Source organism: Haematobia irritans, chromosome 1 (genome assembly GCF_050003625.1).
Source record: "Haematobia irritans isolate KBUSLIRL chromosome 1, ASM5000362v1, whole genome shotgun sequence".
NCBI lineage: Eukaryota > Metazoa > Arthropoda > Insecta > Diptera > Muscidae > Haematobia > Haematobia irritans.
In genome coordinates this window covers 158,705,315-158,724,275 of record NC_134397.1, presented here as the reverse complement: position 1 = coordinate 158,724,275, position 18,961 = coordinate 158,705,315, and the positions used below count along the sequence as shown (strand labels likewise).

Genomic DNA, 18,961 nt, shown 5'->3' with positions numbered 1-18,961 from the left:
ACAAACATTTTTTAAACGTGTCCCTGGATATTTTGTCGATTTTTTCCTACTTGCGATGTAGTTTTTTTGGGAATGATGGTATACATTCTGCTTGTAGTTTGGTGCTAATGTTGGTGAGGGAGCCTCCGCGGTGCAATGGTCATGCATGCCCGCCTTGTACGTAAAAGGTCATGGGTTCAATCATAAATTGGAAACCAAACACCAAAAAGTTTTTCAGCGGTGGATTATCCCCTCACAGTGTTTCAAAACTTCTTTAAGTAGTTTCACCCTAAAGTGAAACGTCCTTCGGACTCGGCTATAAAAAATAAGTCCCTTGCACGGTTGCCACTTGTGCAAAAAAAAAATTCAACATTTGATGAATTTCAATGATCAATTTAGCAAAAATCTACCAAATTTAAAAAATCTTATTTTGATCCTTTGGTAAAATTTTTCTCAAAATTTAATTTCGATCGAACAGTTTTGCAAAAGTTTATTTCTATAAATAATTTTTACAAAATTTGATTTCTATAGAAAATTTTTGCAAATTTTTTATTTCTTTAGAAAATTTTTGTAAAATTTTATTTCCCTAGAAAATATTTGTCAAATTTTTATTTCTATAGAAAATTTCTGCAAAATTTAAGTTTGACCACCCTTTAAGTACGCCATATGTCATCGAAATCGGTTCAGATTTAGATATATGTAGCTCCCATATATATCACCCGATTTTGCCAAATTTGGTCATAGGTCGCTTATTTATCAACCGATCTGACTTCAAGTTGGCCAAATCTAGTTTTCTATAGCACTTACTATATGTGCAAAAAATCATCGAAATCGGTTCAGATTTAGCTATAGGTCCCATATATATGTATCGCCCGATTTTCACAAATTTGGCCATAAACTACTTGTTTGTCAACCGATCCAACTCAAACTTGGCTTACTCTCATCTTTTAAAAGACTGACTCTATATGCAAAATATCATCCAAATCGGTTTAGATTTAGATATAGCTCCCATATTTATATATCTACCCAGCAAAAAAAGCGTCGCCAAAAAGGTAGTGACAATGTTCTTTTTGATCCGGAAGTGGTGCAAAATTGGCGCAGAAGCGATGAATTTAACATGGGCTTGTCATAGGACGGATGTCCACCATTTTAACAACCGTTGCACTGGATTTGCATCACTTCTTAAAGTGTGATGCGAATTCAGTGTTTTGGATGTGAATTAAGAAATTTTGTGATATTTTGACAAATAAATAATTTCTAAAATTTTTTTATGAGTTTTAGTGCATTCCTACGCTTGTGTGGAACATTTGGCATCAATTTTTTTAAAAATTCCAGAAATTTTCTAGAATGGATTTGGCATTTTTGTCAGAAAAATTTAAATTTTTACCATTTTATTAATTCTTAATCTATTTTTAACCTGTTTGAAACAAAAAAAAAATTAAAATTTCCATTAAAAATATGAAAAAAAGCGAGTTATAAAAAATTGAATTAAAAGAACTTCCTGTACAGCGAAAATAAAGAACTTCTTTGGGAGGACATGTTTGGAAGTGCTTTTAAAGTGGTGTCTTTAGAAGAACTTCCAAATTTTTTTGCTAGGTAGCGTCCGATTTTGAAAAATTTGCCCCTTATAACCTTATTTTTGACCATAGTGGTCTCAAAATTAGCTTGAATCTTGTGCAAAATTTCAAGCTAATCGGGATAAAACTCTGGCTTCTGGGTCCATATAAGTGCATGTCGGGCGAAAGATATATACGGGAGCTATATCTAAATCTGAATCGATTTCAACCAAATTTGGAACGCATAGCTACAATGCTAAACTCCCTGTGCAAAATTTCAACCAAATTGGGCCAAAACTCTGGCTTTTAGGACCATATTAGTCCCTGTTCCACAGTGTGGAGCAGGGTATAAAAAAAGATTTCCGCTACCGTGACTCGAACCTGTTTTGTCTGCACCATACCCGTTAACAGACGCCTTGGTACATATGCACCCCCGGCGGAGTTGCCATTATAACGCCTAACGATTATTTTAAGAATTTTCCTGGCCAAAAAAAAAAAAAAAAAAAGTATATACGGCCGTAAGTTCGGCCAGGCCGAAGCTTATGTACCCTCCACCAAGGATTGCGCAGAAACTTCTACTGAAGACTGTCAACCACAAACGAATTACTTGGATTGCGGTAACCCTTGCCGATGGCAAGGTATCTTAAAACTTCCTAACTCCGTCTTCTAAATTACAAGGTAGTCCATACGTTGTATATATTAAACTAAACAAGTATATAAAGCAGTAAATTCGGCCGGGCCGAATCTTAAATACCCACCACCATGAATCAAATATAATAGTTTACTTTGAAAACTCTTCGTCGTAGTACGTTACTTGATAATATATAGAATTGTAGGGGGTTTGATGAGAAATCTTCTCCCAAGCAAGTCAATGAAGACCAGATCAGATTCCGGATTTATGAGAACCAATTTTGTTTGAGTTTTAGAGAATTATAAACATATCGTTGAATAAACGAAAATACTTTATACGAAAAGGAAATTTCGTTTGTCTAGAATTTCATTATAGATTACTAATTTCCAGCAAATCGTATAAAAACTACAGATTCTAGAAGCCCAAGAAATAAAGCCGGGAGATCGATCTATATTGGGGCTATACCAAAACATGGACCGATAGGCATCATTTGCTACTCACATATGTGTGATCTTAAAATACCTCCAGATTTTCAATTTCAAACAAATCGGCTAAAAAATATAGTCTCTAGACGCCCAAGAAGTAAAAATCGAGAGATCAGTCTATATGGGGGTTATACCAAAAAATGGACCTCGATATACCTCAATTTCGGCACACTTATTAGTGGTCTAAAAATACATCTCGATTTCGAATTTCAGGCAAATCGGGTAATAAATAAAGTTTATAGAAGCTCAAGAATTTCAGGCAAATCGGATGGTAAATATAGTTTTTAGAAGCCCAAGAAGCAAAATCGGGAGATCGGTCTATATGGGGGCTATACCAAAACATGGACCGATGGGCACCATTTTCGACACACCTTTTTATGGTCCCAAAAGAACTCTAGATTTTCAATTTCAGGAAAATCGGATAGAAAATATAGTTTCTAGAAGCCCAAGAAGCAAAATCGGGAGATCGGTCTATATGGGGGCTATACCAAAACATGGACCGACACGGACCATTTTCGACACACCTTTTTATGGTCCTCAAATACCTCTAGATTTCCAACTTCAGGCAAATCGGATGGTAAATATAGTTTCTAGAAGACCTAGAAGCAAAATCGGGAGATCGGTCTATAGGGGGGCTATACCAAAACATGAACCGATACGGACCATTTTCGACACACCTCTTTATGGTTTCAAAATACCTCTAGATTTCCAATTTCAGGGAAATCGGATGGTAAATATAGTTTCTAGACGCCCAAGAAGCAAAATCGGGAGATCGGTCTATATGGGGGCTATACCAAAACATGGACCGACACGGACCATTTTTGGCACATCTCTTTATGGTTCCAAAATACCTCTAGATTTCCAATTTCAGACAAATCGGATAGAAAATACTGTTTCTAGACGCGTAAGAAACAAAATCGGGAGATCGGTCTATATGGGGGCTATACCAAAACATGGACCGATACGAACCATTTTCGACACACCTCTTTATAGTCCCACAATACCTCTAGATTTCCAATTTCAGGCAAATCGGATGGTAAATATAGTTTCTAGACGCCCAAGAAGCAAAATCGGGAGATCGGTCTATATGGGGGCTATACCAAAACATGGACCGATACGGACCATTTTTGACACACCTCTTTATGGTTTCAAAATAGCTCTAGATTTCCAATTTCAGGTAAATCGGATGGTAAATATAGTTTCTAGACGCCCAAGAAGCAACATCGGGAGATCGGTCTATATGGGGGCTATACCAAAACATGGACCGACACAGACCATTTTCGACACACCTCTTTATGATTCCAAAATACCTTTAGATTTCCAATTTCAGGCAAATCTGATAAAAACTACGGTTTTTATAGGCTCAAGACCCCAAATAGGGAGGTCGGTTTATATGGTGGTGGGTATAAAAAAGGCCGATTAAATACGTATATAATTAAGTTTAAAATTTCTATAGAAATAAAATTTTGACAAAATTAAATTTTGACAACATTTTCTATAGAAGTAAAATTTGGAAAAAACCTTCTATAGAAATAAAATGTGGAAAAAATTTTCTATACACGCTCACAAAAAATCGCTTCTGTAACATATACTCCCAAACATATTTTGCTTCAAGCATATACATTTTTGGGTATTGCCCAAACATTTATATGTTTGATCTCTTCCAATATATAATATGTTTGAAAGCATATTAGTCTAAACAATATATGTTTGGGTAGTCTAAGTTCCAAACATTTTGTATTTTTGCATCCAAATTCAATAATGTTGTCTTCCAAAAAACAATATGTTATTATGTGACCATATAATATGTTTGGAAGCATTTTGCACCCAAAAATATTATATGCTTAAAAAAAATTCTCCAAAACAATATTGTGCTCAAAATTTTATTTATTTATTTATATATTTACAATCATAATGAATTATGAAAATAAACAGGTAATATAGGTGCTAACAACATAGGTTTTCGACCTGAATGCTCAAAATTTTGTTTCTGCCCAATTGTATATTCCCCGACATCTTTCTCACTTCCACGAGATTTTTTAGTTCTTAGCACCTTTTTCTGTAATACAAACATTGTAGAAGAAATTAATCAATTTTATGATTTTTTTTATTTTAATTTTACCTTTTGCCGGGCGGGGACTCGAACAGCGGACCACACAGTTTGTAAGGATCAAAGAAGTAGCTGATCAATTGTCCAAGGAAAAATAAAATGTTAATTTTGTAATAACAAGCAACAACCACCAACTTAATTCAATATCGCTCCCTGTTAAATAGCGCTCCAAGCTACTAAACACATATATGTTAATAGGCTATTTCTAAATTAATATATGTTTGCATTCAAGCATATTATATTTACAAACATTTTATGTCCCAAACATAATATGTTCTAACATATTAACATATATGTCCCAAACATGTTATGCTAGTTTATGAACATTATATGCTTGCACTCAAAAATATTGTGTTTAAAAATTTGTGTTCCAAACATATAATGTTTATAGCCAAACATATGAAAAACAGTCTTTTTCAACCGTGTAGAAATAAAATTTTGACAAAATTTACTATAGAAATACAATTTTTACAAAATTTTCTATAGAAATAAAATTTGACAAAATTTTCTATAGAAATAAAATTTTGACAAAATTTTCTATAGAAATAAAATTTTGACAAAATTTTCTATAGAAATAACATTTTGACAATGTTTTCCATAAAAATAAAATTTTGGTAGATTATTTTGGACCAATTTTTGTGTGATTGGGGATCGGCTATATATAACTATAGACCGATATGGACCAATTTTGGCATGGATATTAGCGGCCTCATACTAACAACACGTTGCAAATTTCAACCGGATCGGATGAATTTTGCTCCTCCAAGAGGCTCCGGAGATCAAATCTGGGGAACGGTTTATATGGGGGCTATATATAATTATGGACCGATATGGAGCAATTCTTGCGTGTTTGTTAGTGACCACATTCTAACACCATGTTCCAAATTTCAACCGGATCGGATGAATTTTGCTCCTCCAAGAGGCTCCGGAGGACAAATCTGGGAATCGATTTATATGGGGGCTATATATAATTATGGACCGATGTGGACCAATTTTTGCATGGTCATTAGAGAACATATACCAACACCATGTACCAAATTTCAGCCGGATCGGATGAAATTTGCTTCTTTTAGAGCAATCGCAAGCCAAATCTGGGGGTCCGTTTATATGGGGGCTATACGTAAAAGTGGACCGATTTGCAATACCATCCGACCTACATCAATAACTACTACTTGTGCTAAGTTTCAAGTCTATAGCTTGTTTCGTTCGGAAGTTAGCGTGATTTCAACAGACGGACGGACATGCTCACATCAACTCAGAATTTCACCATGACCCAGAATATATATACTTTATGGGGTCTTAGTGTTACAAACGGAATGACAAAGTTAATATACCCCCATCCTATGGTGGAGGGTATAAAAACGAATGCCGTTCATGAAATCGTGAACTCCCATGGACAAACTTTTGAACATTCCGTTTTGATTTTTTTTTTTGTGGACGTTTCCGTTTCATTTTTCTATTAGTGTATGAGTCGTCATCTCAATGTGTGAGTAAATCATCGCATGAAACGCGAAGCTATTACCATCTTGAAATTCCTACAAAATCCGTGACGACAACTACAAGCCAATAACATCAACCTCACAAAGCCCTGATATTGGCGTATACCCATGTTCCCGGTCAAAGACACAAATTACGGATCAACCACAAACCAAATTTGTCTTCAAACAACATCGCTTACGTTCTAATCCCGAAAGGTTTGGTAAATCCTTACGGAGACTCTGGAGGCGACTAAGCTTACCTCAACCGAAAAAAAATCTTATAACAGCTCTAAAAAAACTACAACGATTTGGATAATTTTCGGTAAACATGTTTAGGAGTTATTAAAAAATACAAACTACCATTGTTTTTAACAAATCTTGCCACTAAATATGTCAAATCCATATCCTCCAATGTGCATCACCGCAGAAAAAAGACGTAGCTGAAGAAAACACACAAAAACGAGAAAAACGCAAAACAACAAATTTCCTAAACCATCAAGAGCTCAGCCCAAAAAATCGAGTAAGCAACCACCCACTCAAGCAAACGACAGCTGGCAGACAGACATGGCACATACATGGTCTAGCGGCCCAGGAGGTACCATAAGGAAGTTTCTTTTTCGAACAAGTAACGATGTGGTAAAAGTTAGAGCTCAGAATAAATTACGCGCTGTTCGGTGAAAAAAAGTAAGCAGCGTGGCAAAGTTTGTGATTAAATTTTCCATACATACTGCTATGTACGCATATATACGTACGTACGTACCTACATTCATTCTTTTGCTCTATTGCACCGGTATGTAAACTTCAAAAACAGCATCCGGGACTACACATACAGCTGTATTGCAAAGTGAAAGAAATCTCTCACCACTACCAAGCCAAAAAGTCGTTTCCGTTTATAACCTGTGGAAAATATTCAATTTAATTTATGGGTTAGATTGCATACAAGTGCTTTGTTTCATTCGAAACTTGGCAAAAAAAAAAAACAAAAAAAAAAAAAAAAAAAAACAAGGACGAAAACGAAATGTTTCCTTAAGGGGCTGCCTTGGAATGTTTGCAAGTAGAATTTGTTACATATTTAATATTTAAATCTGTCATTTGAATTTTACAAATTTAACTGTTTCGCTTTTGCGAACCCCTGGTCGGAGCGAAAAAGTTTTTGTAAAATTAAATAATAGGAAAATAATAGTGTAATAAAACATATGGTTGAAAAAAAGGTGAAATTGGTTGAAAAAATTTTTTTTTTCGCTTTTTAAATTTCTTCATACAAATTAACTTCCAGGACACAACTTCTAAAGTAATGCAAAGAATCCAAAAGGGAGTACTTCCGTCCTATGACAAGCCCATGTAAAATTCATTGGAGATGATCCAAGTTTGCACTACTTCCGGATCACAGATTGGGGATCCAAACTACTCTTTCGGAAGCTCTTTTTTTGCTGGGTAGTGAATACATGATACTGGGATATGTTTCAAAAGAAATATTTGCGAAACAATACTAATTTGTTTGCTGGGTATGTAAATTACTGTTGGCCACCCGCTTTTGTCTCTGTGTCTATTTCCAACACTAATTTATAGTAGGTACTGCCTCCTGACAAATTCTAGTTAACTGACCATTGACAAATTACCCCACAACCACCACAGGATGGTTATGGAGTTATAAGTTTGCCATTCCGTTTGTAACACATCGAAATATCGGGGAGAAATTCTAGGACAATATAACGATGTCCGTCTGTCTGTCTGGATGTCTGACGTAGCCCCCATATAGACCGAGCTCCCGATTTTACTTCTTGAGGGCATGGATCATGAGAGCTATATACAATTATGAACACGAGTCTACCAAAAATGGCAGATTTTGTACTAATTGGTAGATTGGTAGAATTCTTGATGTTTTGGAAGATTTTGCAAAATATTGCTCTCCAACTATAAAATGCTTCATAAATTTTCTGTAGACAAAATTTTCTACAGAAATAAAATACTTACAAAATTTTCTATAGAAATAAAATTTTGACAAAATTGTCTATAGAAATTATATTTTGACTAAATTTCGTAAAGACATAAAATGTTGACAAAATTTTCTATATAAATAAAATTTTGACAATATTCTCTGTAGAAATATAAAATTTTTACTACATTTTCAATGGCAATAAAATTTTTCTGGGATTGGGGATCGGTTTAATTGGAGGCTATATATAATATAGATATATACGGACCAATTTTGGCATGGTTGTTATCGGCCATACACTAGCGGATCAGATGAATTTTCCTCCTCCAAGAGGCTCCGGAGGTCAAATATGGAGATCGGTTTATATAAGGGCTATATATAATTATGGACCGATGTGGACCAATTTTCCATGGTTGTTAGAGACCCTATACCATCATCATGTACCAAATTTCAGCCGGATCGGATGAAATTTGCTTCTCATAGAGACTTCACAAGCCAAATCTGGTGATCAGTTTATATGGGGGCTATATATAATTATGAACCGATGTGGACTAATTTTTGCATGGTTGTTAGATAACATATACTGACACCATGTACCAAATTTCAGCCGGATCGGATGAAATTTGCTTCTCTTTGAGGCTCCGCAAGACAAATCTGGGGATCAGTTTATATGGGGGCTATATATAATTAAGGACCGATGTGGACCAATTTTTGCATGGTTGTTAGACCATATACCAACACCTGTACCAGATCGGATGAAATATGCTTTCTAGAGGCTCCGCATGCCAAATCTGGGGGCCTGTTTATATGTGGGCTATACGTAAAAGTAAACCGATATGGCCCATTTGCAATACCGTCCGACCTACATCAATAAAAACTATTTGTGCCAAGTTTCAAGTCGATAGCTTGTTTCGTTCGGAAGTTAGCGTGATTTCAACAAACGGACGGATGGACGGACATGCTTAGATCGACTCAGAATTTCACCATGACCTAGAATATATATACTTTATGGGGTCTTAGAGCAATATTTCCATGTGTTAAAAACGGAATGACAAAGTTAATATACCCCCCATCCCATGGTGGAGGGTATAAAAGTACAATTTGGACACATTTTCTATAAAAAAAAATTTGACAACATTTTCTATAGAAAAAACATTTTTTTTTCAAAATTTTCTATGGAAATAAATTTTTTATAAATAAGATTTTTGCAAAATTTTCATTAGATATAAGATTTTGGCAAAATTTTCTATAAAAATAAAATTTTGACAAAATTCTCTAGAGTAACAAAATTTTGACAAAATTTTCTAGGTAAATAAAATTTTGATAAAATTTCTAAAAAACAAATAAAATTAAAAAAAAAAAAAATCTAGAGAAATAAAATTTTGACAAAATTTTCCATAGAGGTAAATTTTGACAAAATCTTCTATAGAGGTAAATTTTGCAAAAAATTCAATAGATGTAAATGTTGGCAAAATTTACTATAGAGGTAAATTTTGTCAAATTTTCTATAGATTTGAATTTTGACTAAATTTTCTATAGAAAAAAAAAACTTGACAAAAATTTCTATAGAAAAAATTTTGACCAAATTTTCTATAGTAAAATCATTTTTTTTAATTTTCTATGGAAATAAATTATTTCTAAACAAAATTTCCAGAGAAATAAATTTTTTGGCAAAATTTTCTACTGAGGTAAATTTTGACAAAAGTTTGTATATGAATAAAAATTTGACAAAAGTTTTTAGAGAAAAAAATGTTGACTGAATTTTCTATAGAAATAAACTTTGGCAAAATTTTGATCAAAAAATTCAAAATGAAATTTTTTAGATTTGAAGCTTTTTGGCAATATTATCTTCAAATTTTGGTAATCGTGATTATAATGTGAACTAGTCAAAAGTCTAAGTGAATAAATTGTAGATTATTGATATTGAAAATAACAGTGTTTTAATTGTCGGGTTATTAAACACGCCTCAATAGAAAAACGTAACAATACTTTGTTTTGTGAAAAAGTGGGCTTTCTCAGAGGAGTACTTTGAAAAACGCAATTTCACGCTGCTTTCACGACTGAATTTACCTCGCAATATTCAGAAGTTGAGGAAAAAACGTGGTATTATGGTATACGTCAAAAACGAGAGGCTAATTGAATCGGAAGCAATTTTTCAAAACTAATGGAGCAACGGGGAATATACTATGATTCTATAATTTAAAGAATCATATATTATGATATAGCACCCCTTCATACCCTGATCAAAATTTTCGGACTATGATGTCTCAAGTCATAGATGATTTAAAAGATAACATAATAGGATCGTTCGATCTATTTATTCTTGGTGATTTTCAACATCTGTAGAAAAGGAGCAACTTCTAACGAAGGGAAGGGATTTAAATCAATCCTAGATCAAAACAAGTATATACAGCAGTAAGTTCGGCCGGGCCGAATCTTAAATACCCACCACCATGAACCAAATATTAGGGTTTCCTTTGAAATTTCAGGAGGGCTTGAGGACTTCAGAACACTTCCCGAAGATAAATTTAAAGATTTCACCTATGAGGACTATATCAATTCTGGAATTATAAGAACCATTTTTGTTTGAGTTTTAGAGGAATCATTAACATCTCTTGTAAGTGTGCAAGAAAATTATAAAATAACGTCTTGATTTGAAATCTTAAATCTGTAGAAGTAAAATCTGGAAATTTTACATTGAGTTTCAAGCAATTTTCATGATCAGTACGCCTTCTACACCCTCAAGAAGTGAAGTCGGTCTATATGGAGGCATTACCAAATGGACCGATAAAAACTTAATCCGATACACGTTTTTGTGAGCCTAAAATACCAGAATATTTACAATTTCAGGCAAATCAGATAAAAACTACGGTTTCTAGAAACCCAAGGAGTTAAATCGGGAGATCGTTCTTATGGGGGCTATACTAAAATATGGACCGATACTCACCGTTTTCGGCACACCTCTTTATGACCCGAAAATACCTCTAGATTTCCAATTTCAGCAAATAGGATAAAAACTTCGGATTCTAGAAGCCCACGAAGTAAAATCGGGAAATCGGTCTATATGGGGGCTATACCAAAATATGGACCGATACTCACCATTTTCGGCACACCTCTTTATGGTCCTAAAATACCTCTAGATTTCCAATTTCAGACAAATTGGATAAAAACTACGGTTTCTATAAGCCCAAGACCCCAAATCGGGAGGTCGTTTTATATGGGGACCATACCAAAACATGGACCGATACTCACAATTTTTGGCACACGTATTTGTGGTCCTACAATACCTCTCGATTTCCAATTTTAGGTAAATTGAATAAAAACTGCGGTTTCTATAAGCCCAAGAAGTAAAATCGGGAGATCGGTCTATATGGGGGCTATACCAAAACATGGACCGATACTCACCATTTTTCGCACACGTATTTGTGGTCCTACAATACCTCTCGATTTCCAATTTTAGGTAAATTGAATAAAAACTGCGGTTTCTATAAGTCCAAGAAGTAAAATCGGGAGATCGGTCTATATGGGCGCTATACCAAAATATGGACCGATACTCACAATTTTTGGCACACGTATTTGTGGTCCTACAATACCTCTAGATTTCCAATTTCAGGTAAATTGAATAAAAACTGCGGTTTCTATAAGCCCACGAAGTAAAATCGGGAGATTGGTCTATATGGGGGCTATGCCAAAACATGGACCGATACTCACCATTTTTGGCACACCTCTTTATGGTCATAAAATACCTCTAGATTTCAAATTTCAGGCAAATTGGATAAAAACTACGATTTCTATAAGCCCAAGACCCCAAATCGGGAGGTCGGTTTATACGGGGACTATATCAAAACCTGGACCGATATAGCCCATCTTCGAACTTGACCTGCCTGCAGACAAAAGACGAGTTTGTGCAAAATTTCAGCACGATTGCTTCATTATTGAAGACTGTAGCGTGATTACAACAGACAGACAGACAGACAGACAGACAGACAGACGGACAGACGGACATCGTTATATCGTCTTAGAATTTCTCCCTGATCAAGAATATATATACTTTATATAGTCGGAAATCGATATTTCGATGTGTTACAAACGGAATGACAAACTTATTATACCCCCGTCACCATTCTATGGTGGTGGGTATAATGAGAAATGTAATACAAACACAACAAATCAAAGTTACCATGACGGTATTTTTATATGATTGTTTAAATAATTTTCAATATTAATGTTAATGAATATAAAATACAGTATTTTGCAAAAATATATAAACAAAAATCGAGCAATTTTTCAATAATAAAAAAGCTCAATGTTAATAGAAGTTCTCTGCATTTCCATGGTGGTGGAACTTAACTCTGCTCTTACTTGTTCAATTTATTGATGCAAAATTTTATTACACGCTTGATTTAATTTGATTATCACACATGAATTATTTAAATTTTTAGAAATTTATTTACTGAATACCAATGTAAATTGCAAATAGATTTCCCTCAATTAAAAAAAAAATGCTGCATATTTTTTTCACTTTGTTTGATTTGTTTGGCAAACATTTTGTGCATCGAGTACTGCCAAATGTTCCCCACTTTGCATTACTTGCCCCAGGTGTTGCCTTTCGTCAACATTGTGGACAAAAATGTAGCAAAAATGAAAATTAATTATAAACAAACAATGAACTTTGTTTGGTGTTTTGTGTATTCGCTCATTCGTAGCGAGCAATTTTTTTTTGTAAAAAAATTCAACTTCATCAGAACTTTTTTTTGGGTTCCAATAACACACAGTTCTATTCGCCCCCTCACCTTGAAGCAAGCATCCACTTGACGTGAAGCATTTTAGGTACACGAATTAATGTTTACTTATGAGTGTTTCAAAAATAAACACTTGAAATCGAGCAGAAATGGTTGAATACGAATTCGAAATGCCCTACATATTAAAATTTATGAAGAATTGTTTGAATTCTCATAAATAATCATTGATGCTTTCCTATGCTGTAAAATTTTTTTACTGATTCAATCACGATATTAATTGATTCAATTAATTTTTTATTGATTCTTTTTAATAATGAAATGTATCAATCATAGAATTGAATAGAAATAACAAATATAGTTGATTAGGAAAAAGGTTGATGTCGTCGATACTTTCAATCAATTTTTTAATTGATTCAGTTAAACTCAATTCGTTTTTAAAAAAAGAGTAAAAATCTACAGAATTTCGATTTCAAATCATTTCCACCGTGGTGCAATGGTTGGCATGCCCGCCTTGCCCACGGTCGTGGGTTTGATTCCTGCTACGACCGAACACCAAAAAGTTTTTCAGCGGTGGATTATCCCACCTCAGTAATGCTGGTGACATTTCTGAGGGCTTCAAAGATTCTCTATGTGGTTTCACTGGAATGTGCTACGCCGTTCGGACTCGGCTACAAATAGGAGGTCCCTTGTCATTGAGCTTAACATGGAATTGGGCAGCACTCAGTGATAAGAGAGAAGTTCACCACTGTGGTATCACAATGGACTGAATAGTCTAAGTGAGCCTGATACATCGGGCTGCCACATAACCTAACCTAACCTTCTCCAGAAATAAAACAAACAGGGTTCATATAAATCCTGATATAGGTAGACACTTTAAAATTAACTTCGGGAAGCATGTAATCAGAATTCTGATTTCTTGTTTCCCAAAATTCACATGAAATTCTATATATTTCCAAGTAACCCCCTACGACGTGGGGCTTTCAGAAGAAAATATGTTATTGTTTGATGCGTGGTGATAGGTATTTAAAATTCGACCTGGCCGACAATAAGGTGGTATATACTTATTTTTGTCCACTTTTTGGACGAGGTGCAAAACTGTGATACTGTGTCGAGCAATGTAACGAAAACAAAAGATTTAAACATATTTATTTTTTTTTATTTTTACTGTTTGGTAGATTGGTAGAATTCTTCATGTTATGGTAGATTTTTCAAACCATTTCTCTCCAACATAATACATTTTTCTACAGAAATAAAATTTTGACAAAATTTTCCATAGAAATAAAAATTTGGCAAAATTTTCTATGAAATAAATTTTGGCAAAAATTTCTATAGAAATAAAATTTTAAAAAAAAATTTCTATAGCAAGAAAATTTTGACGAAATTTTCTATAGCAATAAAATTTTTGACAAAATTTTCAATAGAAATAAAATTTTGACAGAATTTTCTATAGAAATAAAAATGTTGACAAAATTTTCTATAAAAATAAAATTTTGACAAAATTTTTATAGAAATATAATTTTGACAAAATTTTCTACACAAATAAAATTTTGAGAAAAGTTTCTATAGAAATAAAATTTTGATTTTTTATAGAAATAAAATTTTTGACAACATTTTCCATAGAAATAAAATTTTGACAAAGTTTTCTATAGAAATAAAATTTTGACAAAGCTTTCTAAAGAAACAAAATTTTGACAAAATTTTCTATAGCAAGAAAATTTTGACAAAATTTTCTATAGCAAGAAAATTTTGACAAAATTTTCTATAAATATAAAATTTTGACAAAAAAATTTTCTATAAAAATAAAATGTTGACAAAAATTTCTATAGGAATACAATTTTGACAAAATTTTCTATAGAAATAAAATTTTGCCAAAATTTCCTATAGAAACAAAATGTTGACAAAATTTTCTATAGAAATAAAATTTTGACAACTTTTTTATAGAAATAAAATTTTGACAAAATTTTCTATAGAAATAAATTTTGACAAAGTTTTCTATTGGAATAAAATTTTGAGAAAAATTTAAATAGAAATAAGCTTTGAAAAAAAGAAATAAAATTTTGACAATATTTTCTACACAAATAAAATTTTGAAAAAATTTTCTATAGAAATAAAATTTTGACAAAATTTTCTATAGGAGTAAAATTTTGACAAAATTTTCTATAGAAATACAATTTTGACAAAATTTCCTATAGAAAGAAAATTTTCACAAAATTTCCTATAGAAATAAAAGTTTGACAAAGTTTCCTATAGAAATAAAATTTTGACAAAATTTTTGAAAAAACAGTCCATACAAATAAAAGTTTGACAAAATTTTCTATAAAAATAAAAAGTTGACAAAAATTTCTATAGGAATAAAATTTTGACAAAATTTTCTATAGAAATAAAATTTTGACAAAATTTTCTATAGAAACAAAATTTTGACAAAATTTTTTATAGAAATGAATTTTTTTTTTAAATTAAACCCTTTTTCGGACGGTTCAAGTGTATTTCACGTTGGGTTGAGTGAATTACCCGAATTTATTCTGATAATTGGTTGATAGTTTTGCTGCAAGTAGAGGATGCTGATGAGGAATGTGGTAATTCCGAATCAGCTGTACATCCAACCATCTTGCAGTCTATAGGGCTTTACCCAAATAAATTTGACAAGCATACTTTTCTTCTGTTGGTTAAGCTACACTTGTAGTTTAGTCAATGCATGGCTTTAAGCTGAGATCAAAAACAACAATAACGATTGAAGAGAAGCCAACAATAACAAACAAAACGAATGAAGATAGAGGAAGCACGCTCAAAAACAACCCCAGCCAACTAAATACAAATCGATGATTTGAGTTTGGCAAAGGAAAAGATACATGCTTGCAAATTTGTTTAGGCAGTAGCCGACTATCAAACCCTTTTTCGGACGGTTCAAGTGTATTTCACGTTGGGTTGAGTGAATTGCCCGAATTTATTCTGATAATTGGTTGATAGTTTTGCTGCAAGTAGAGGATGCTGATGAGGAATGTGGTAATTCCGAAACAGCTGTACATCCAACCATCTTGCAGTCTATAGGGCTTTGCCCAAATAAATTTGACAAGCATACTTTTCCTCTGTTGGGTAGTCAATGCATGGCTTTCAGCTGAGATCAAAAACAACAATAACAAAAGAAATTTTGACAAAATTTTCTATAGAAATAAAATTTTGACAAAATTTCCTATAGAAACAAAATGTTGACAAAATTTTCTATAGAAATAAAATTTTGACAACTTTTTTATAGAAATAAATATTTGACAAAATTTTCAATAGAAATAAATTTTGACAAAGTTTTCTATTGGAATAAAATTTTGAAAAAAATTTCTATAGGAAAAAAATTTTGACGAAATTTTCTATAGCAATAAAATTTTTGACAAAATTTTGCAATAGAAATAAAATTTTGACAGATTTTTCTATAGAAATAAAATTTTGACAGAATTTTTTATAGAAATAAAATGTTGACATAATTTTCTATAAAAATAAAATGTTGACAAAATTTTTATAGAAATATAATTTTGACAAAATTTTCTACACACATAAAATTTTGAGAAAAGTTTCTATAGAAATAAAATTTTGAAATTTTTTTATAGACATAAAATTTTTGACAAAGTTTTCTATAGAAAAAAAATTTTGACAAAATTTTCTATAAAAATAAAATTTTGACAAAATTTTTGAAAAAACTGTCTATACAAATAAAATTTTGACAAAATTTTCTATAAAAATAAAATGTTGACAAAAATTTCTATAGGAATAAAACTTTGACAAAATTTTCTATAGAAATAAAATTTTGACAAAATTTTCTATAGAAATAAGTTTTGAAAATTTTTTTTTATAGAAATAAAATTTTGACAATATTTTCTACACAAATAAATTTTTGACAAAATTTTCTATACAAATAAAATTTTGACAAAATTTTCTATACAAATAAAATTTTTACAAAATTTTCTATACAAATAAAATTTTGACAAAATTTTCTATACAAATAAAATTTTGACAAAATTTTCTATAGGAATAAATTTTTGACAAAATTTACTATAGAAATAAAATTTTTACAAAATTTTCTACAGAAAGAAAATTTTGACAAAATTTCCTATAGAAATAAATTTTGACAAAGTTTTCTATAGAAATAAAATTTTGACAAAGTTTTCTATAGAAATAAAATTTTGAAAAAAATTTTCTATAGCAAGAAACTTTTTCCAAAATTTTCTATAGTAATAAAATGGTGACAAAATTGTCTATAAAACTAAAATTTTGTCAAAATTTTCTATAGAAATAAATTTTCAGAAAATTTTCTATAGAAATAACATTTTGACAAAATTTTCTTAAAATAAAAATTTTGAGAAAATTTTTTATAGAAATAAGTTTTGACAAAGTTTTCTATAGAAATAAATTTTGAAAAAGTTTTCTATGGGAATACAAGTTTGAAAAAATTTTCTTTAGAAATAAAATCTCGACAAAACCTTCTATAAATAAAATTTGGGAAAAAAATTTTGAAAAAAATTTCTATGGGAATAAAATTTCGACAAAACGAGATCATCTCACCAGTGTTGCCAATATTGGGGATATTTTCCCAATTTCGATTGGGACGACATTTTTTATTTGGATATATGGGGATTTGGTGGGGGATTTGGCTCCTCATTCCTTCAACTTAAATTTCAAAATTGACACCATGTTTTATTAGTTTTTCATAAAGACTTTTATAAATTTATTGGGTATATTTAACAGGAACTTTAATTTAAGTTGAGGATAAAAGCGTTGCAATTAGGGGATAAGAGCTAGAAAAATACTGAAATTCCTGCATTAAATTTTGGATATATTCACCGTTTATTCTCTGTAGCATTCATCATACCAAACTTAAAATGCCGTGCGTTAAAAGGCACACGTACACATTCACACAAATATTAAACGCAAAGTGAATGTGAACAAGTTGTAAGTAAACAGTTAACGTGTTCAAGAACAGTTGTTAACATTAAAATGATGGGCTACGTGGCCTAACCACCTACCAAAATGTTCAGAAAAAAAAAACGCTACTGCATTTTTGTTTACGCTCGTTCATTTAAAATTTAAATAATTTGTTTGGAACTTGCTAAAGAATGCGAAAATACTCAAGAAGAAGGCAAAAACGACAATAAAAATTACAAGTATCTGAATAAGCACTTGTTCATCTGGCATTGTTTTACTCATACCTTTCCTCTCTTTCGTGTTGGCATCTTTACAGGCAACCCTCAGATCGTAAGAAGGAGCACATTAAACGGCCAATGAACGCTTTTATGGTATGGGCTCAGGCAGCTAGACGTGTCATGTCTCAACAACATCCACATTTACAAAATTCCGAATTAAGTAAATCTTTGGGAAAATTATGGAAGTAAGTACAAAAAATATACACTCATATATACCCATACACACTTGAAACAATGATGTACAGTGGGGGATCATTTAGAAATAACTCTGTAGGATCACTCGGAGGGGAATTATAGATATATGGAAGCATATTGACCTAAAAGTTTATGCAACTTTACTGTAATTTTGGACAAGCAATTTACCTAAAATCTCTACGATCTCAGTTGAATTCACATTCCAACGATAAACACTGCTCCTCGGCGGAGTTTCATTGCCAAAAATTAAATGAAGTTCATCGATTAACTATTATTGAGTTAAATCACGTCGAAAATTGTAAAAAATAATCACACAAAAATGTTCGCGATTTAATTAAATTTTTGGAGCGAAATGAAACTTTTAAGTTGCTGTAAACAACGCAATTGCGCACGTAAGTCAAAGCGTTCTGAGTACGTATAACCTAAAAAATTTAAAGCTTTACGATAGGGCTGTCAGTTGGCAGATTGCAATACTATGGTTGCCCAATCGCAGTTGGTAGAATTCTACCAAAAATGGTAGATTTTTACTATTTGGTAGATTGGTAGGATTTTTAATATTTTGGTAGATTTTGCAAAATATTCCGCAGCAACAAGAGGAACTTTCCAATATTCCTCTGGATATAAAATTTTGACGAAATTTTCTATAGAGATAACATGTTT

At 32.0% G+C, this 18,961-nt stretch overlaps 1 protein-coding gene across 1 annotated transcript in view; it reads left to right on the top strand.

The window, feature by feature from the left end:
• The window catches only part of Sox100B, a 158,056-nt gene that overhangs the window by 125,815 nt on the left and 13,280 nt on the right, over window positions 1-18,961 (top strand). Inside the window, exon 2 of the mRNA XM_075292039.1 lies at window positions 18,145-18,291. Coding sequence (XP_075148154.1) covers window positions 18,145-18,291 — 147 coding nt within the window. The remainder of the gene's footprint in view (window positions 1-18,144; window positions 18,292-18,961) is intronic.